This window comes from Amborella trichopoda, chromosome 6, assembly GCF_054954075.1.
Source record: "Amborella trichopoda isolate Santa Cruz 75 chromosome 6, AtrichopodaSantaCruz75HAP2 v2.0, whole genome shotgun sequence".
NCBI lineage: Eukaryota > Viridiplantae > Streptophyta > Magnoliopsida > Amborellales > Amborellaceae > Amborella > Amborella trichopoda.
The window spans coordinates 41,927,889-41,950,199 of record NC_142341.1 but is presented as its reverse complement, the minus strand read 5'-3'; the positions used below and the strand labels follow the sequence as shown (position 1 = coordinate 41,950,199).

General features: G+C 34.6%; 1 protein-coding gene across 3 annotated transcripts; it reads left to right on the top strand.

Annotated features, from left to right (window-relative positions):
- Positions 1 to 8,687: 8,687 nt before the first annotated feature.
- LOC18429913 (Leucine-rich repeat protein kinase family protein) lies at positions 8,688 to 18,923 on the top strand. Of its 3 annotated transcripts, none has more exons than XM_006840081.4 (16): positions 8,688 to 9,239; positions 10,704 to 11,247; positions 11,427 to 11,878; positions 11,991 to 12,108; positions 12,239 to 12,307; positions 12,406 to 12,474; positions 12,562 to 12,630; positions 13,923 to 13,994; positions 14,086 to 14,154; positions 14,249 to 14,490; positions 14,632 to 14,831; positions 15,576 to 15,702; positions 15,801 to 15,869; positions 16,334 to 16,523; positions 16,603 to 16,735; positions 18,285 to 18,923. In XM_006840081.4, the coding sequence occupies exons 1-16, from the start codon at positions 9,161 to 9,163 to the stop codon at positions 18,501 to 18,503; spliced, it is 2,721 nt and encodes a 906-aa protein (XP_006840144.2). In that variant the 5' UTR covers positions 8,688 to 9,160; the 3' UTR covers positions 18,504 to 18,923. The 3 variants fall into 3 exon arrangements, with proteins under 3 accessions (XP_006840144.2, XP_088726987.1, XP_088726988.1); XM_088870861.1 differs by lacking the exon at positions 8,688 to 9,239 and adding an exon at positions 9,868 to 10,179; XM_088870862.1 differs by lacking the exons at positions 8,688 to 9,239; positions 16,603 to 16,735 and adding an exon at positions 9,868 to 10,179.
- The last annotated feature ends 3,388 nt before the right edge of the window (positions 18,924 to 22,311 follow it).

Here is a 22,311-nt window from a genome sequence, read left to right as displayed (position 1 = left end):
TAACAATATCTTATTGCATTGATTGCTAATCGTATTCTCAAAAGATGGCTCAATTTCCACAAAGTGACCCACCATTAAATAATGATTAGGTGCATGTGTCGCTTTGGCTCTCAGGCTTTAGTGCATGGATCATGCCTTTTTGCGTCCTTGCTTGGCCGCCTAATAATAAGAAAATATGTTTAATATATGTGCATTTTTTAGTATAATTCATCTCTCAGCAGTTTATTTTAGCTTGTGTATAAGGCACCAATTTTTTATATAAATGTTACCTGATAAGAATGAAATTTAAAACGACTCGGGTGATGGAGGCTCTTTTTTTTTTTTTTGATAATGATCCATAATTTTATTGATGAAAGGGAATTACGAAGCTGTCAAATAAAGTAACATCAGAGAATAACATCATAAATGAGCAGGTTCTGCATCCCACCTCCTTTTTTGGCCACAGCGTCTGCTATCTCATTCCCATGTAAACATGTTAGAAAGAAATAGTCATATCACAACACAAATCCATAACTTCCATCCTTGACCTTAACTTCCGTGGTCGCCTAAAGATACAATTACACCAATTTACTATGTTTATGAGTCACATTCAACCACACACCCTTCCTGTAGACCATGGCTTTTGAAAATTTTTAGCCCTTGAAGCATGACAAGCAATTCCGCCTCATTTGTTGTTTTAACACCACATGGGCCTGCAAAACAAAAAATACAATTACCAAGATGATTCCTCATCACACCCCCTACACCTGCTATCCTAGGATTTCTTAATGAACTTGAAAGGACTTTATGATATATATTTTAAAATAAATTCCTTACCCCTACACTGGCATGATCACTTACAATGTCCAATTATAATAAAACCACTCTTAAAATAAATAAAAAAAAATAAAATCGATTCTCAATTGTTGCATCTTCAAATACAATTATAATCAAACCACTCTTAAAATAAATAAAACAAAAATAAAATCGATAATCAATTGTTGCATCTTCAAATAAATTCTTTATTCAAGAAACAAAAAGTAAACTTTAATGTTTTATGGGAAGAGAAGTAAATATTTAAAGAGATTACCTCAACCAAGTTTAGTACACCCCACGCACAGTCTCCTCCTTCCGATGGTGCTCAGGATCTATGATCAGTATGTTGATTTTCCTACTATGGTAAAAATCCACTCAATGGCTTAATCTTGAATAAGCTTCTTAGCTTGATTTTAGAGAGATGATAAATGAATATGAAGAGAGAGGGAGAGATCTACTAGCAAAGGGTTCCACCTCCTTGCCACCCATAAAGAACAAAAGTGATGTGTGCCACAAAAACATGGTGCAAGTTGGAGAAAGATAAAAATCCAAAGCCCTTTCCAAAGAGAGCTAAATTTTGGGGTAGGGAGAGAGAATTCTTAAAGAGAGAGAAGAGAATACGTACCTCATTTTATGAGGGGTGACATTCTTTTATAGATTTTCTATGCCATAGATTTTGCCTTAATTTGTGATGTCAAATCTCAACCGTCAAGTCTCTTTTTCTATGCCATAGATTTTACCTCAATTTGTAGGGTCAAATCTCAACCGGCGATCTAAAAAGACTTGTGGGGTGAGAGATTTGAGCCATCAATCTCTTTGATCTACCATCAAGATTTAAAAAGATGAGCTAGAGCATTATCCTCCATTTCCTAAATCTATTCTCATCAAATAAGAAAAACTTATATTTTAATATATCAAATCATTAATTATTAGATCAACTAATATTGATTCAAAGATTTAATAAATGTATCAAATATTCAACCTTATCACATAAGTTGGTTATACCTAAAAAATAAGTCAACCAAGAAGATAAACATTATTCCCAAGAATATTAATGCATGTGCCTCCCGTTTTGGTGGCCATGTGTGGGGCCACCTAATCCACATCTTTTTAAATTTTGGACCCTATATTTTATGGAGGTCTCAAATACTTTTAGAAAATATTTTATTTCATTGTTGAATTTTTAAATTTTTTATTTTATTTAAAACATTGAAAAGTTAATTTTTCTTAATTTATATATTCAAATGATAAAAATAAAATATCAGAAGATTCACAAAAATTCAAATAAACGTTCTAAAAATCACATAACATAAAATTAATTAATTTTAATTAATTTTGATGGGAATCGGATCCGTTAGATCTAAGAAATTATCAATATATGGGAGCGCTCCACCGTCAACTGCAATTCATGATTCGACTAGCTTTCTCAAACTGACCTAGCAGTTCTCATGACCCACAGTCCACTGCAGGGGTTCATGATTGGACCACCAAAGCCAGCCAATAGACTAGGGGACGTAATCCCAATTTATGGATTTTAGGTTCTCTCCTAGAGATAAAAAATCATGGTCCTTCAGACCATGATGCAACCATGACTCTATGGTACATAGGGGTAATCTCTCGCACATGTACACGCTTCACCCTCATTGGTGAATCTCAAAACGACTATCTATGTATGTGCCGTGTGATGATATAACGATGACGTTTTAGCCCTGTCTCTAAAGGCTCCACACAGTCCCTTGGCTCTCATCTAGGTATACTCCGACATCATCAAGGGATAAACCAGTAAACCCTTCTCGGTAGATCTTTATGCCCAGGTATATTGGGTTTTTCCAAACTTTGGCTGGTCTAGCTCATCCTAATCCGAGTATCAACAAATAACATTTGCCTAGTATGGTCCACAAAAGGACACACTCCTATTGAGTTTATGTTCTACTATATAAAATGCTCATACAAGTTCTCATAAGGTTTTTAAAGGCCATATAAACCCAACAGAACTTTCATCACAATTTAATTTAAAACTTCCTATCACAGGAGCTACCCACCGCCCTTTATGTCTCACCTTAACAACCTTTTATGTCATTAGGTTTCTAACATTCACATCTATGTCTATCTTAGATACACCAAACCTTCCTTCGTAATAGAAAACCAACTCCAAATTGTGTGTTGTAGCTTCATCTTTACCAAGTTCTCCTCCATTATCAAGCCCTCGAACACTTTTCTATTCCCTTCCAACCAAATCTCCCATAGCACCACAACCCTTTCAATCTGAAAAATCAAACTTACCACCTTTGGCAACCCATCAAACTACACACTCTCAATAATATTAGTATGACTCTAGGGAAGCGGACCAACAATATCCAATTTATTAAGAAACCAAAACCAAATATCATGAGTAAATGGGCAATGTAAAAATAAATGATCACCACTCTCATCACACTCCTTACAAATCATACATACATTAGTGATGATCCTAACTCTCTTCATAAGCTTATTAACTGTCAAACACTTCCCTTCATGCAATGCCTCAAGAAATACTGCAACCTTTTGAGGTATATGCCAAGACCATATTCTTCCAATGCAGCCCAACACTCAGGTCCCTTTTTTTATAAGGTGCAGTTTGTATAGAGCCAAGGCTCTAAACAATCAAAGTAAAGTGTACCTTCAAATAGTGTCGAGAAATATAGTTTCAATATTGGAAATAATTGTGATAGCCTTAAAATATATTTTCATCTTTAATTAGAACATTTAAAGCTTCAAAAATAGTGTAGATCGAGCAAGCTATAAAAACTTGAAAATTGACGGTCTAAAAATGTGTTATAAGATGCACTATTTCCAAGTCTTGAAACCCATTTTGTTATCATGTCCATGCATCTTGATATCGAGGTGATCAATTTGAGGATATTTGGGCATCCGAACAACCTCTTCTAGCGAAATTTTCGAGATGGGCTCTAATTTGATTATTTAGAGCCTAGGCTCTATGTAAACTTTTTTTCTTAATATAAGATGTGGTACTTTTGTCTTGAGTGTTCCCCACTAGTGTAGAAAAGCACAAAATTCGGCCACTCCGACCTGGGATTTATAGCCGTCAAATATTCTTAAGACCATGTTTTATGATCCAGCTGGCCTATTGAATTGTATAGGTAAGACGGCTTAGAGTCGATATGAGCATAACCAATGGCCAGAATGAATGGATGCTTTTTATGTTTTTATTTTTCTATATATCTTTTTACGCTAAAATTTTGCAGAAAAGTGTGCAAAACCTAAGCGCACAAAAAATACTAATAAAAATCATATACAAAATAATTTATCTAAAAAAAAATTCATACACAAAATAAGAAATGATGAAATACTTCCATACCAATAGATGAATATGGCCCATACATGTTATTAAATATAGGCTATCCCGCCTCTCCTGTAGCATAGGCAAGCGGGCTCACAAGATCTACTTCTCAGTTTTAATTGGCCTTTTTATTGAGCTCAGATGGCTAGAGAGGTGCTACATTGCTAGCTAGATATACGACAGTGGCATGTTTGGTTTGTGATTTTCACATGAAATTTTTTTATCATGCGATCAAGTATGGGAATATTTTCATATTAATTGGTCTTAGTGTATTTTTTTATACTATAATTGATGTAAAAATATTTTCAAACTCGACCGCATGAGTTAATTTTTTTCATGTGAAAATGTTTTCTAAAAAACATTTTCATACGAACAAAACGTGCCACTAATTTGGTGGTAGATAGTAGTCTTCCTCATTTTTATTATGAATTCAGTAACTAACTTATGGCACATGCAATACAAAAAGCTTCAAATTACAAAAATTATTTTTTATTCTATTAATTAAATTTTTTATTTTTATTTTATTTTGTTATATTTGTGGAAGAAGAATAAATTTTTTTGTTCAACTTATGGAAGAAAATACCAACTATATGTATAAAGAGATGGTAACATTACACAACCTATGTGATATACAAAAAAAAAAAAAAAAAAAAATATCCTAATGTAACTTGCATAACCAAGGATATATCATCCTATACAAAATAAAAGAAAGAAAGTATACACAATTTCACACTCCCTCTCAAACTGGTGATGGTTGGAAGCAAATGATTGAGAGTTTGGGGACAAGTCTTGAGAAACGAAGAGCATTATGGACTTCGTAAAGAAGTCAGCAAACTGTGCGAAAGATGAGATGTATGGAAGAGAGATTGTCCCGAAAGATGAGATGTATGGAAGAGAGATTGTCCCGACTAAATATTCATATGGAACAAAACGACAATCTACTTTAATATGTTTGGTGCTCTCATAGAACTCCGGATTCTTAGCAATATAAATCGTACTTTTATTCACACTCATTTACAGTTCACACTTGATCTCACCAAGAGGTTCACAATGACCCTTCAACAGTCCAATAATGACTCAATGGCGGTCCAATTCACTTAACTATGGTATATCACAAGCGACTCGTTTTTCTAGTTGCGGTCTAGGAATTGTGATTTGGAGGATAGGTACTTATTTGTTGAATAGTTGACGTTCTCTCAATCACTAGACATTAGAAAATGATTGGCAGTGCTCTGATGCTAGATGTTGTAACAAAGCAAGAGAATCCGACTCTGGTACCATTTGTTGTGCTATGAAAGCTTTCTCGCTATCGTGTAGACATGCGTAATAGGGTTTTTGCTGCCCTTCAGGATTGAGTGTCAAAAACTTTATGAACAATTATTAGACCAATAAATCACCAATAAAGATTTATGTAAAATCCATTATGTAAAATTAATATTATGTAAAACTAAGGAAAAAAACACAAGAAACATAACCACAATAAAACAAGCACAAAACACAAATTTAATGTGGTTCACCCTTATTGGCACATCGCGCTTATCAAATCCATTATGTAAAATTAAGATTACAAGGATTGATGAATATCAACTACATATCCTCCCAAAATATATACTTCTTCTCATTCCTTAGATTGATGATCCAAAACCGAGAAAAGCTTGAAACTCGTGCATGCCTCCACCGTCACCCTTGCATATATTATGACATGGATCATTAGGATACTACATGTCCCTTTTTTCTCATTTGAGATATTGAAATACCAAATAAGTTAGGGAGGGCTTTTTATATGATCCCCGGTTTATGTGATCCTTGGTCTCAGTCATTAGATTTGAATCGATGGCTGAGATAGCTCGAGTTACAATGAAATAAGCTAGCACTTAACCATCAAATCTCGATTAGACAGTTCATAGTATTATATTTTTTTATTTTTATTATACAAATATTTTTGAAGCAAAATTTGGAGCATGCATATATTTGACAGGGGTGCACATAATAAAAATATTTTAAAAATATTTCCAGTGATAGAATATTACAAAATACTCCTGAAAGTTACAGGGGCATTTTGGTTATTTATTTTTACATAAAATATTTATTTCTTATTTTTTCTAGATTCGCCCAAATTTTATAGTGGGACACCCAAAATTTCATCTAAAAGTGATTTGTAGAAAATAAATAAATAAATAAATAAAATTTGACGTGACATTGTGGTATGAACAATCATAGCCATTTGATTCCGATTGAACCGCTAAACATTGGGGTCAGATGTAACTTATATGCCGTTGGGATCACATAGAAACACTTCGTTATGGGCTTGGCAGCTTGAAACGCATTCGTGCCACCCATAATATTATGGCATGTATAATTAACATACTTCACGTTTCTACATCAATTTTCTTTAAAAAAGTTGCCTAAACATGATAGGAAAAATATCTTTAGAATGGTAAAGCCATTTAAGAAAAAAAACTTCTAGTCAAATTAACCAATCTATTAATAAACGTGTTACTTTAACGAGCATTTCACTCTGGTGCCTCTTTACTAACTTTGTTTAAAAATAATAAAAAATATTACTATTCCAAATTTCGAAATCTTGATTAAGAGTGTTTTAGTAGGCATTACCGAGTGGGCTAAATTATCAAAAGGAAAATGGTTTGATAGGGCTGCAATCCTATCAAAATAAGTAAAGCCTCACCTTATAACTCATTGTAAATTGCAATTCAAGTGTTGGAAAGCTTTTAAATAAATCATCTTGGCTTCAACATGATGATTATAAAAAAAATTAGGATTTCAAAGTATAAAATTAGTGTATATTGAAAGAAACTATTTAGACCGTTTATTTTGCCCTAAAAATAGGTGTTCACATATCAGCAAGATCTGTACTATTTAGCAAGAGTCATTTAAGTAGGACAAAATTACCGAATACCTTTTTCAAGATTTCGAATCTACAGTATGGACATTTTGTGTATCTCTTTAACAAAATTGTTGAGGAAGTACTATAGTGGAATGCTGTTTTCAGAGAACCACTATATTGATAATTAGTTGATACTTTTAACTTTTTAAGGTAGTTTGATACTTTCTGATATTTTTTCAAATATGAAAGACAAATTACATTCAACATTCACCGTTTCAATTTCAAAAAGTAGGTAAATGTAAAGGAAAACGGTAAATTCAATGGCATCATTCAGAAAAACGAACAAAAAACAAAAGGTAAGATTAAATTGCGGCTCGCCACTTTCACTTGTACCACCCATAAACCAAGTGCAGATATATGAATCTAGGGATGGCAATGGATTAGATCGGGTTCAGATCGACCTAGACCAACCCAGACCCAACTCGTGTCTAGGGTTTTTGATCCGGACCTGACCCATTAGGTTCAAAATTTGGATCTGACTCGGTTTGAGTTCGGGTCTAGAACTTAACAAAAGTTTTTAAAAAATTATTCAAAAAAATATATTTTAAATATATGATTATATAGGAGAGTTTGAGGTCACCCTGCTAGAGTAATCGCCCAACGGCCCAAATTGAATTTGGGTAAATCCAATAGTCATGATTGAATTTCGTATTTAAAGTTTAATTTTTTCTACAATTTTAAATTACTTTAAATTTGGAGGTCTATTCTTAAAAAATAGGTGAATCTAATAAATAAATATATATATATATATAATTAATAAAATTAAATAGACCAAAATATCCATGAAACTTTCAAATGTATTTTGGTCAATTTAGTTTTTATGAATTATTTTTTAATATTAGGTGCACCTTGATGAGAAGAGTAGATACCCCAAATTTCATGTGATTCATATTTTTATAAAAAAAATTACAATTCACATAAAACATACAATCGTGACCCATCACATCAATCCATATTCAATGTGGGCCATTGGACTTACATAATTCCATCAGGCATCAGCCCATAGGCTGATAGGATCCTTTCTTTATATATGTTTTGGTCAATTTGTTTTTTATAAAAAAATTTAAAACATTGTTATTGAGTGTGTTTTGATGGGAAGAGCGGGCGCTCTAAATTTCATGTGACTTGGATTTTTATAGAAAATACTAGAATTCAAATTCAAAATATTGTCGTAATCTTCAAATCGACCGAGATAATTGGACTTATACTATTCCATTAGCTCATGGACTGGCAAGATCTTTTCTTTATATATTCTTTGGTCAATTTATTTTTTATAATTTATTTTTTAATATTTTTATTAAGTGCGCTTTGATGGAAAAAGCGAATGCTCCAAATTTCATATGACTTGGATATTTATAAAAAATATTAATATTTAAATACAAAATACAGTCGTGATCATCAAATCTGTCCAAATAATTAGACTTACACTATTCCATCAACCCGTGGGCTGATAGGATCTTTCCCTATATATGTCCAAGTCGGGTCTATGTGGACTCGGGATCCAACACGTATCCTACTCGGGTCCAAGGTTTTGGACTCCGATCAAACCTAGCAATCTTGGATCTGCACCCATAACCTGCTTGGATAAGTCGACCCGACCCGATCGCCACCGTTAAATTATGATATCCAAACTTACACCAATTCCACATGGTTTTTTGGGTGGGAATAGCAAAACAGGAGGCGATAACAGTTGCGTGAGCGTCTCGAACATTAAAAAATTTGGTGTGACATTGCCGCCATGGTCATGGACCGAGTCACTCAGTTGTTCTCTCTCTCTTCTTGATTATTGTTCGTCACCATCATTCAAATTCAAAACACGCGCACCATAATAACGAAAAACATTCATCATGATCACCTTCTCTTCACAGGAACAAAAAGCAGCTTCTCTCCAACTTTTCTTCCTTTTACCTCTTCTCTTAAACCCCCGCCATTTCCATACGAAATTAGGGTTGACTTTCGGAGTTAGGCTCTGGGATTTTCGTTTGTTTCTTTTGCTTTGTTAATTTATTTTTTAGGGATGATAATTGGTGGTATGAGATTTTTTGGGATTGAAATATGTGGTGGGAGGATTCAGTTTGTTGCATTAGGGCAAATTTGATGTAACTGGAGTAGAAGGGTTAATGGGGTTTCAGGGTTTTGCTCTGTTTGGCCTGGTTCTGATCTCTGCCTTTTGCACTTCGGTTTTTGGAAATCAAGAAGGTACTTGTGTTTCTCCCTCTAGAATTTTGTTTGATCTTGCAGATTGTTTCTTACTCTGGATTTACTGTGATGATATTTCCTTGATGAATTTTTCAACTTTCTACTCTACCTTAAATCCACGTTCATGAATTTTTTGAATTGGTCTGCAAGGGCTGATCTCAATATTGATAAAAGTTAACTGAGTTTGTCTCTTAAGTAATTTACTGGTTTTTACCTTTTTTTTATCTGAGTATCCGGTTAAATTTTATTTTCATGACATTTTTAAATGGAGTGCATGATTGTTATATTTGGTAGCCAAATCAAAACATTGAATTATTAGGTGATTATGCATTTTTTTTTCTTATAAATGAATGCAATTTTTTTTTCCTGGAAATCACCAAATTATACTTTCAATCTTTTTATTATCTGAATTATCTACTCAGACAGAAGTTTTATTGATTTTTTATTTTCTATTAATCAATTCTAAGGCGCAGGTATTATTCAATGTTATGGTTAACTTTAATTTGGACTTCATTTTTAGCTTTTCAATGCAGGCTGATACAAATGCCTTCGGAATTTGAAGAAAGAAACCTCCTTAACATTCTTTTGATTGCCAGTATTAAAAAACCAATCTGTGCTTTCACTTGAAGTTATTGCTTTAATTTTTCTCTCCGGTGACCTGATGAGTGTTATTCATTTTACAGAGATATACATAGATTTTTGGTCATATGATCCTGGGAAAAGTTATTGCATATTTCAAAATGAGAGATTCTTTTTTTTCTTTTCAAAAAAAAAAAAAAGCAAAAAAAAATGCACCTAATAGAGTGTTTGTTAATTTTATGTTTCATGGATGATGCAAAATGTTTCATCTATTTTTTATGTTATATATTTGCAGTCCTATCCATCTCTCTTTCCACTTTCTTTGGACTCCCTTTCGAAGAACTATCTGTTATTGAACTTGGTAATTATCGTGCGCAATTTTCATTTGAGGATTTTGTTTGTGTGTGATATGAATGGAGAAGAAACTTGTGCATATCACTTTTGTGCATATTCTAATCTATATCACTTTTCCTATCAGAAATTATAAATATCTGCTTATTATGTCATAGGTCTTTTCCATTAATTTTCAGCTTTGAGACCTATGTGGTTATATGTTGGATTTTGTCCCTTGTCATTTCTCCATATCCTCCATATCCTTGACCTATCTGATGTGTTTGGCATGGTGGTTCCAAGTTTATGATGCTTATTTGAATCATGTCGGTTGGTATGTTGCTAGTTAAATCAATGTTATAATAGATCATGATTCGGGTGATGATGTAGATCATTCGATTTTCCTTCCAAATCTGAATGGTCACTGCTTCTACAATGGCTATTCCCATTTGAGCCTATTGCACTGCAATGCTGCTGCTGGCTATGTAATTCATAAACCCATTTCTCGAATCACTGAGCTTAGTGATACTTCTTATCATTTTTCAATTTTTGTAGGCTTTCTAAGTCTATCTTGTGGGGCGAACACAAGCTTCGTTGATGCGTGGAACATATCGTGGATCTCAGACGGTGCTTATATAACAGTTGGCAACACAACTACAGTGAGCTTCAATGACGGGAACTCCACCCCTAGTGTCTCACTACGTTTCTTCCCTGATAACTCGGAGGGTCGAAAATGCTTCAGGCTGCCTGTTAATAATACGGCTACAGTTCTAGTTAGAGGCCGATTTTATTACAAAAATTATGATGGATTGAATAGGCCTCCATATTTTGGGGTCTCTTTAGGTACAACCACAGTGGCCACTGTAAATCTCAGTAGATTCGATCCCTGGGTTGAAGAGTTTGTATGGCCAGTTGGTAAAAAAGAAACTTTACCATTTTGCTTGCTTCCTCGTACTGGAGGTGGAACCCCTGTCATTTCTTCATTAGAAGTTCGCCCATTACCAGCAGGTGCTTACAAGAATGGTACAGGAGAATTCTTGAGTAATTCACTGAGGAAGCGATTTCGAGTCAATTGTGGGTACACAAATGGATCCCTACGGTAAGGAAGCTTCACTATTTACTCCGCTTCATCTATAGAATTTGTTCATCTCGGATCTCCTTTTTATATCTTCTAAGTACCACAGTTTCAGATCACTTTTTAGCATTGTCTGATACCAAAAAGATAGTCTAAAGTTTATTGGATATCACTGGATTCATTACTCAATTCTGTGGAAACAGGTATCCTTGGGACTCTTATGATCGTATCTGGGATCCCGACATGAACTTTTCACCTACTCGTACATCAACTGGCTTTGAAATTCAACAGCAACTTAATTTTTCGACCATTCAAGAGAGCCCTCCTGCTCGTGTCCTTCAGTCAGCAAGGGTTTTAGCTAGGAGGGAGATATTGAGCTACTATTTTGAATTTGATAAGATGGGAGATTACTATCTTGGCCTCTATTTTGCTGGAATTCTTCCTGTTTCATCCACATTTGACATTCTGATCAATGGGGTTGTTGTAGAAGCAAACTACAGCATTGAAAAGTCAAAAGCAAGTGCATTCTTCCTTATGCAGAAAGCTGTCTCAAGTTTGAACATTACCTTGCGTAATATTAGCTTCTACCCACAAGTAAATGCTTTGGAGGTATATGAGATGGTTGAAATCCGCTTGGAGTGTTCCTCTACTGCAGGTACAATTTATCCTTATGTATGCTTGATATGGTATCTCGTCCAATGATGGATGGGTAAGCTCTTTTGATGAAATTTGACAACACTGCCCTCATGATTGTGCATATGGTTCAGTTTCTGCTCTTCAGGTTATCCAAGAGTCTAGTGGTGCAGATTTAGGATGGCAAGATGATCCATGCTCGCCAACACAGTGGAAGCATGTTGGATGCCAAGAAAGTCTTGTTGTTTCATTGTGAGTTTTTTTTTCTTTTTTTTTCCTTTTTAAATATCATTTTGAGCTTACAATCTGAAATAATCTATTTAGTGTATCTATGTTTTTCTTTAAAAGCTGTTAAGGATGAGTTTTTTGGTAATACTTGAAGGGATCTCTCGGGTCTAAACTTGAGATCAATCAATCCAACATTTGGGGATCTGCTGGACCTTCAAACACTGTAAGCTACATGACGTATGCAATTTCAACCAGCTTTTATTTTTATCACACTCACTCCTTCATGTTTACCATTTTTGTGCTGAACTTGTTATGTTCCAGAGATTTGCACAACACATCTCTCACTGGGCCAATCCAGAACTTGGATAGTTTACAGGAACTTCAGATCTTGTAAGGGCTTCCTTGCTCACATGTATGAATGCATTTTGTAAACTTGCTTCAGGATATCATCTCTAACTGATGAACTGTCTATTACAGGAACCTGAGCTTCAATAGGCTGACTTCTTTTGGATCTGATTTCAGTAGATTAACGTTCCTTCAAATTATGTAAGTTAGTTTTTCCCTGCTGTTTCTTGTTTTTTTCTTTAACATTTCTCTAGCAAAACTCATCCTTAACATTGCTTCGAGTTGCCCAAAATGTATTTCCGTTACCACATATCTGTCATTTTGATTTTCCTACCAAATGGTTTTCCTTATTATGGAATTGAGTAGTTGTTATTTGAGAAATTTTCTTTTAGATTCTTGACTTAGTCATTCTTTGAGCTCTGAGGTGACGATGTCTTGTCAGGCACAGGCGACTCAGCTTGTTGGGCTGATTTTTATATTTCCAACTTTCCATGAAGTTCTATTTAATTCATAGATGACAATCTCCTTGGAACGTATATGGTAATATATAACTGAATTTGCCTCACATTTGGATGGCTATTTTGACCTATCTCCTCTGAGATCAATAGGTATTCAAATTGAATCTTCCAAATTTTGTTTTCCTTGGCTGTGGAAAATATTAGAATGTCAATGGATTGAGTCTCCTATCTTTATCATTAGCTTGGTAGAATTTTTTAACTTAAGATGAGCTTCCTCCCCATCCATATGATGAGTACCAACTAACATGATATAAAACCTTAGGCTTCCTCCCCGTCCATATGATGAGTACTAACTAACATGCTATATCCCAACTCAATTACCAGTTTGGCTGGTAGCTTGAAAGGTGGCTAGAGAACCGCATGCCATATATAACACGCCTTACAAAATTATGTTTGTAACTTGAATATATTTGGTTGGACTCCCTTTTGCCTTCACCTAACATTAAGATAGCTTCCATGTTTCCATCTTAACTGGTTTAACAAATGCTGGTTTGGATGGAATATTGGGATGTATTTTTCTAAGTTCTAGGTTCTTCTAATGAACACAACTTCTTGTTTTGTGTGTCTATTCCATATCATTTGGTGATAAAAAATTTATGTTCCTTACACTATGGTCATAAAAGAATAATTTTTTAGTGCCACTCAAACACACCTTTGTATTTGATTTGCATTTCATTACCAGATACATAAAAAATGTTGAGGACTCAGCTATATTTTCTCCAAATGGTCTTTCTGTTACAAGATTAGCATTGAGTTCTGATTAGCTGAACCAATCTCACCTGTGATTATATGGTTGATGTGAGCAAGTTGTTGTTAACCACCTTGTGCATGTTCTTCTCTCATTGATGAGTAGTTTTTTCTTGTATCCTTGTGAGCTTGTAGCGCCGTTTTCAACTTTTTATTGGTAGTATGTCGACTGGTTTCCTTGTTTAAAAGTGATTTCAAGGTTTTTTTTTTTCTTTTCCCATTTTGAAGTGACTTGCAGAACAATAGCTTAGAAGGAACAGTCCCGGAGAGCCTGGGAAGTTTGCCAAATCTTCATCTGTTGTAAGTTTATATTCTCCTGTATATAAACCTTGGTCTTCTTTTCAAATTCTGCTATACTAACAGTATTTCTGTATGCATGATTCCTCTGCAGAAATTTGGAGAATAATAAACTTCAAGGAACCCTACCACAATCTCTAAACAAGCAAACTTTGGAAGTTAGGTAGGATTTTGGATTTCCTGTTGTTTTTTTATATGGTTTCTCACCAGCTGTGATTTTAAAAGTCTGATATATGTAAGACATTTGCTTTGTGCAGGATATCAGGAAATTTGTGCCTTTCATTCACCCCCTCAACATGTGTAAATGTTCAACCACGTCCTACAATTCAGACCCCACAAGTTACATATTTTAACATGAGAAAGAAGCATGGCCACCATAGAAATGCCATTATTATCGGTGCAGTTGCTGGTGGTGCATTTGCACTCATGATTTTGGGGCTTTTCATTTTCATGTGCACGAGGAGGAGCAAACAGAGCGATGACAATCCATCCACCTCAGGTATATCCTTCACAAAATATGTCCTCTCTATAAGAATTAGGATACAGGACAAAGGCCCTTGAAAAATGCCTTCACTTTCTGTTATTATTTCCTTGGACGCACTTTTATGAGGCTTGGCCTTTATTTCCATGGTGTATACAGGCACAGATATGCGCAGTTGGAATGCTGCCAAGATTTTCTCGTATAAGGAGATAAGATCTGCTACAAACAACTTTAAGGAAGTTATAGGTCGTGGTAGTTTTGGATCTGTGTACCTTGGGAAACTTACTGATGGGAAACAAGTTGCAGTCAAAGTGCGGTTTGATCGAACCCAACTTGGTTCAGATTCCTTTGTCAATGAGGTCTGCACATATTGGATATATATACCTTCCATTTTAATTTTTATAACTAATTCAAAGACTTTAAATGGGAGTTATGTGTGCTGGTGCATTCATTAATCATTTTTATCTACATTTCAAACCCAAAAACATGTTGTGTAATATGGGAAGTCTCAAAACATGGTGATGATGCTTCATACTGGTAAGTTCTGGATTTTAAATGATATTGGAAGTTCTACAAATGTATTATTGGGTGAAGTGAGTATGAAAATTAATTAGTTGCTGTACAATTTTGATTTTTCATTGTTCTGGTCCATGCTGATTTTTTCTGAATAACGAGTGCTTCCTTTCTCATTAATTTAAAATGTGGTCCTTGTTTTTCTGGGAGGAACACTCAAGTCTTCACTCACTGAGAAGATACCTGTCTCCTAAAATTTATAAGTATTGTACAAGTAAAAAGAATCTAGGGGTATCTATCCTTCTCATTTGTAGCAACTTGGATTTTTGTGGAAGTTTAGAAATTGATTGATTAGATTTTTGAAACTTACTTCACATGGGCTTTCATTTGGATTGAATTTGCACTTTAACGATTGCCTTCTACTGTGTTGGTAAACTAAATCTCATCTATTTCTGGCATGAAGACAGAAATCTAGAATGCTTCTAATTTTTGTAGCTCCTTGTGATAATTCTGACAGTCTGATTTAGTTCCTAAAGCAGTGATTTTTTGTACTGGTTTCCCTCAGATACCTTGTCATTTGTTCCTTGCAGGTATATCTTTTGTCACAAGTGCGCCACCAAAATCTTGTGTCATTGGAAGGATTTTGTCATGAATCAAAACAGCAAATCCTAGTATATGAGTATGTACCAGGGGGGTCACTTGCTGACAATCTTTATGGTATGACCAAAAACGAAGAGGATTACGACTTGTTTTATGTTAGCTGAACATTATGCCATTTATAGTCTTTGAACTAACATTGGAAGTCATCATTTCAGGATCAAACAGTAAGAAGAGAACGTTGAACTGGGTTCGAAGGTTAAAAATTGCAGTTGATGCAGCAAAGGGTAAGTGTTTGGTTCGATAAAAAAAGTTCCAAATTTCTATCAAATGTTAATGCATGGAAACTTCAAAAGAACAGGAAATAGTTTTTGATTTTTCTAATCATTACCAGATGAACTGCTGCTGTTATTGTTGAAGTGATATTAAAATAAAATTGGTTCATGGAATGCTTGAAGGGTGTCCCTTACTGCATGGGTTGATTTTTAGATGCATACATGGGCAGGAAGCTTTTCGGGGTTTTTGGTTTAACTGGGATGCATTTGACTGATTTCAACTGGCAATCTATCAAAAATAAAAAATGGAAACAAGAATGGAACTTATAACTTTGGCCTGAAATTACCCTATGCATGTTTTATTTATCTTTGTAGCTGCAGATAGAACTAGTAATAGCCTTCAGTTTTCTTGAAAAGGCTTTGGAGTTTGTAACTCTGGGAACTGAGTTCCTGTTTACTATTTTATTTTCTATAAGGATTGGAATATTTGCACAATGGAAGCAGTCCAAGAATCATTCACCGTGATGTGAAATCCAGCAATATCCTTTTGGACTTGGAGATGAATGCCAAGGTCTGTGACTTTGGCCTCTCTAAACAGGTTGCTCAGGCTGATGCTACTCATGTCACCACTGTTGTCAAAGGAACTGCTGGCTACCTCGATCCGGAGTAAGTTTCATGCTACAATTTCCTGTTCATTTCTTTCTTTTTACAGATTATGTTCTCATTATCTCTATGGCCTGTGCAGATATTATTCAACTCAACAATTAACTGAGAAGAGTGATGTATATAGTTTTGGGGTTGTCCTTTTAGAGCTAATTTGCGGACGTGAACCTTTGAGTCACTCTGGTTCTCCAGATACTTACAATTTGGTCTTATGGGTATGCTTTCTAGCAATCCAAATGTACATGACCTTTTTTTTGTCATCTCCATTTATGCTAGTAATACATAGTCTATCCTACAAGTTCTAAAATATTGATTTTGTTTATGTGATTAATGAAAAGATTACCTGCCCTCCTGAAATCGGCTCGACGTTCTTTACTCTCTACTTTTGTATCCATATTCAGGACTTCTAAGAAAACTGCAGGAAAACTACTTCCCCTTCATATGGTTGTAACTCATTCATGTTGTTTAGTTTTGACCCTTTGATCATCTAATTCTTCTTTGGGTATATGCCAACACCGAGTAGTATTGATTGTATGCTTACAAAGCTTCATGGACCTGTTTAAATCTTCATTTCACCAACAATAATAACTAGAAGTAGATTCTTAATGATAGTAACACCTATTTCTTTTTGGGAAAATTTCGTATATAACCCTAATTCCTTATATTATTTCATGGTAGACCCTCTTTTCGTTTTTCTTTCAAACGGCATAAGAAAATCCCTAAGGATTTCACCGTACCCCCTCATCTTTTATCTCTTTTATTGACTTTTGACCATAAAAATTAGACCCCAACAAATCTTTTTATACCATTTCATCCCAAAATCTTTTTTAACCCTCTTTTTCCATTTCCACTCATTAAAAGAGTTTTTGGGTTGAAATTGTATAAAAAGATTTGTTGGGGCTAATTTTTATGATCAAAAGTCCATAAAAGTGAAAGATAAGAGATGAGGGGGTATGGTGAAATTTTTAGGGGTTTTTTTATGCTGCTTGAAAGAAAAACGAAAAGAGGGTCTACCATGAAATAATACGAGGAATTAGGGTTTTGTACGAAATTTTCCCTTTCTTTTTGCTGTCACTAGATATTTATATTTCCAATTAATCTACCTTCACCAATAATTTTTGGAACATTACATTTTGAGTTTGTTGCATCTGTTTTTGCAACATGCAATAATGCCATTGGTTCACAGTTCTGATACCTTGATTTGCATGCAAGATCTCAACATGGTGAAGCACATGATAATGCCATACTGATGTATTATGGCTTTAATGACTGATATACCCAGTTGACGAGAAGAGTTTCAAAATGAGAATCTAGGAAAAAACTTTTATAGTCAGCTTAGCAAAAAAAATTATTTCATGTTGTATATGTGGTTGGCAATGAATGAGAGACGGTTTGCAACATCCTTCATCCAGAAAATTTTCGTACGTTATGGAATTTCTAATTGTTTTATTTGTTAACTAGGTACACAGTTATAATGAAAACATAATCAATTGTACATTTTTATATGTGAGAATTAAGTTAATGAACCAGATGATTTGTATTTTCTTTTTCTTCTTTTTCAGTTGTCTGGTTTGACCCACTTTTGTTTGATAAACCAGATGACCTATATTTTATTTTTCTTCTTTTTCAGTTTGCTAAATTGACACACTTTTTTTAATGAGCATTTTGGTTTCCCCCTTTGCATCCTGACCCACTTTTGTTTGATAAGTATTTTGGTTTCTCCCGTTGCTTCCTGACTGTGTTGGCACCTATTTATGAGTGTAGGCAAAGCCATATCTGCAAGCTGGAGCATTTGAAATTGTGGATGATAACCTGAAGGGCATCTTCGATTTGGAAAGTATGAGAAAGGTAGCTCTTATTGCCTCAAGATCAGTGGAGAGAGATGCATCCCAGAGACCAACCATGGCAGAGGTCTTATCAGAGCTCAAAGATGCCTATAGCATTCAGCTTGCATCCCTTGCTGCTAGTGGACATTCCGGTTGACTGTTATTCTAGTTATTTATTTCGCCGGCCTATTCTACCGTATATTATACACCCTCACGCATGAACAATCACTCTAGAAGATCACATATTAGGGTGGATGGTTCAGAATTCTCACGATTACATTCTGTTCATGTTGACTATCCACCCCATCGACCATATGGTGGAGAGCATTTCTTTCTCAGAAACATAAATTATGGGTATGTGTGTAAATTCTTTTCAACTGACTATTTATGATGTATTTTGCTGTATTTAAATATGATCTATGATTGAATATATTCATTTCCGAGCTGGGGAATGCGAATGCTCGAATTGTCTTATAGATCATCTTTTTGTTGTTGAATGATGTGAGATAAGCGCAAATTGTTGCGGGTCTTAAGCTGTCGTGCTAATAATATTTTTGGTCAGAAGCTTTTCTTTGCAGTCCAGGCTCTTGCTTCGTGTCCTATTGGCCTTCATAACTAGTCACGTACTTGGGTCATATAATCTATTCAAAACTTTCCTTATCATTTTTTATTGAATCTCAGTATAGTTGGCTTGAGAGAAGTTGGAAATTTTTGTTAATTCGTAGCGCAAAATCACAATGCCTTGTGAAAATAGTGACTGTTGTCAAGGTATGTTCTCCTATCTTCTACAAGATCTATCCGTAATGGTATGTGCCACTAGGTACAGGAAATATATATACATTCCTCTTCCTGTCATGCATTCTGAATAGACGGTTGAGATGGCCCCAATCACAATGTCATGCTTAAACACTATTTTATTTTTATCTTTTATAAAAATCATGTTGACACCAATTTGGGCGTCCAATACTCTCATAGGCCTGTACCTACAAAAATATTTAAAAAAAAATTAAAAAAATAAAATGACCAAAATATTCATAAAAGATTTTTGGGCATTTTTGTCATTTATTTTTATGGAAATATTTTTTTAGTATTAATTTAGGTGCTCATTGAGACGTCACATGCACCAAATTGCATTTTCATCTGATTTGTAAAACAAATTAAAAATAAAATACTTAAATCGTTAAATCTAAGATCATACGGTCAAAGTTCGCATGTGATATTATGGTTGAAGGTATACCAACCGTTCATTCAGATCCGACAGTTGGGAGAGATTGGCATATATAAATTCTCTTTCTTTCGTTTTGGGTTTCTCTTTCTTTATTTTTAAGTAATTCAATGGGGAAGATAGGTCCCTATTATTGTAAATAGTTAGCGATCTTTTGAAGCAGTCAATGAGATTGGAAGGCACAACATGCAACTGAGGTAAGGCGTATGCTACGACCATGACCTATCCCTTTTCCCAGTATATATAAATTTCTAGTATACAAAAAGAATAGTCTTTAATAAAAACAAGGAAATATTGGGAATCCTTTTTTTTTCTATTTTTTTTGAAGCTTCTGTTATTTTTCACTAATTTCCCTTTTAACTTTTTTTTTCGCTTTTATTCCTCTTTTCTTTTCCCACGATTTTCCATCATAGAGGGCCGTCACCATTGTATAAAGCAAGGAGTTCTAACCTTTATTTTGTGATTTTAATCCTTGATGGCAAATATACAACTATTTAATTCCTGAAAAAAAATGTCGGCATTTTTTTGCATTTTTTTTCCTATCCAAACTGAAGCTTGTCCCTTACTAATGAAATCTTAAAAACCAAAATTTTGAGAAGGGTCTTCTTGGGCTTTGGTGAGACTTGCTTTTCATGAAGTTGCCATTTGGTTCCAGTATTATCCCTAGAACAAAACATGTCTATCTCACTAACACAAAATAAGTGCCTTAGCATTGGATTACACATTATAAATTTAAATTCATAAGGAAAAAAAAGAAAAGAAAACAAGAAATACAATAAGGATAGGGGAATGCAAGAAAGTGTATAATAAGACCATTACTTTTGGTCTGAGGTCATAATTGCTTTAGCTGTTAGATGTGAATCGGAAGGCCAAAGTTATTCAATTGAACGTGCTAAAAGTTTTAGAATGTTTTTCTCAAACTTTGTGGAGAAATGACATACCCTTACCACCATTGATTTCACATATGATGGTTAAAGGTGTCTATGACCACTTTGCAACAATGACCAACGGTGTTATAACATACAATCCTAGGGAATGCATTACACAAAACATATGAGCCATACACTGTCTCACAGAGAACGCATGGTAAAGATAAACAGTTGTGTGGGAATATGGCCTTTGCATTGTCCATTCTTTGAAGGGTGAGGTTTGTATAAGGTGTCAACCTTAAACAATCATGGCAAGGTGCACCTCAAAATCTCACTAAAAGATGTATTTTCAGTGCTAAAACTTTTATCATGGTCTGAAAGTCTATTTTTCACCCTTATAATAAAATTGAAAGATCCAAAAATTGTGCAAATCTAGCAAATCTATGAGCACTTAAAAATATTGAAAATGGACGGTCTAGCTAATGTGTTATAAGATGGACTAACTTTAGGATTTGAAATTCATTTTTTCTTTCATATCCATATATATAGAGGTCAAAATGATCAATTAGAGAATTTTCTAGTGACAAAACAACTTTTTACAATGGGTTTTTTAGGAGCACCGTACTTCTACAATATAGGGTTAACACCTTATATAAACTTTTTCCTTCTTTGAATATTCTGGATCTCATGCTTGTGGACATTCCATAATGCATCTTGCACACTACGGTACAATTATTTGAATGAATGAATAAAATGTGCTGATTTCTTTAGGATGTGAGCTTTTGGAGTTTCACCCATCATAGCTAAGCTGAGAGAATGTGGACACTCTTGCTCATCTATAAGGTAGGTCAAGGTCCCAAATTTATGAGGAAATTATACAAGTATCCATATGGTAATGAATGGTCCTGATAACAAAACCATGTGGATTATCAACGCCCAATCGATGTGTTGGACGGTGAGGGAGGGCGAGAGTTTTGGTCGGACCCACTCCCCTCCATCACCATGAAAGCCATTGATGGGACTGTGATAATCTCATGGTATTATTATAACCGTATAGATCCGAGTTTCTGGTGGGCAACAATGAAAGCAAGGCAAATATTTCCATTCATTACTTGCAGATTGAAATAAGCTCAACAATTGAAAGCAATTTCATGGATCTGAGAAATTTCATCTTGCTAGGGACATGTTGGGGTGACCAGTTCAAAACAATAGCCAACTAAGCTAATTACTTGATAATGTCCAAACTTGATCAGATTTTTGTTTGAGAGTTGGATGAATGCATTTCCTATGGCATGTGCCAAATCTTTGTCTAAATTATGCTCTGACCACACACCCATATTACTTTATACAGATGAAGAGAAATGGGCGCTTTGGACATTTAGATTTGATATTTCCTTGGTTGGAAGATAATAGGTTTGTAGATTTAATTTACAATACTTGGTCTATAATAACTGTGAATGGTATTATCAATTAAGGAAGAAACTGGATAGCATCAGACCCAAATTGATTGAATGGAAAAGGCAAAATAACTTTCATTTGAGGTCTAAGATAGACGAGGTGCTCTCAAAAAATTTCAAGATACAGATATGAAATAACAAGAATGTTTAACCATATCAGCAGAAAGTGTAGCTGAGAGAAACCAGTTAACTTGTTTCTTGTATGATTTGCTTAGAATGGAGGACATTTACTGGAGGCAAAGGTCTAGAGTAAAATAGCTCATGTAGGGTGACGTAACTACAAAATAGTTTTATTCTATAAAAAATGCTAGAAGGCGTAGTAACATCATGATCGACCATAGAAGGTAGAGAGGAAGAGGATGTGGAAGGACATGGAAAGGGAGATAATTAGCCACTTCAAAACGGCTTTCTCTA

What these genes read in the sequence shown, in the direction of transcription:
- LOC18429913 (XM_088870861.1), top strand. Translation starts at nt 10,029, where the DNA reads ATGCACCTAATAGAGTGTTTGTTAATTTTATGTTTCATGGATGATGCA. An exon ending in TACACAAATGGATCCCTACG is followed by an intron (nt 11,248 to 11,426) that starts GTAAGGAAGCTT and finishes CTGTGGAAACAG; the next exon opens with GTATCCTTGGGACTCTTATG. An exon ending in GGAGTGTTCCTCTACTGCAG is followed by an intron (nt 11,879 to 11,990) that starts GTACAATTTATC and finishes CATATGGTTCAG; the next exon opens with TTTCTGCTCTTCAGGTTATC.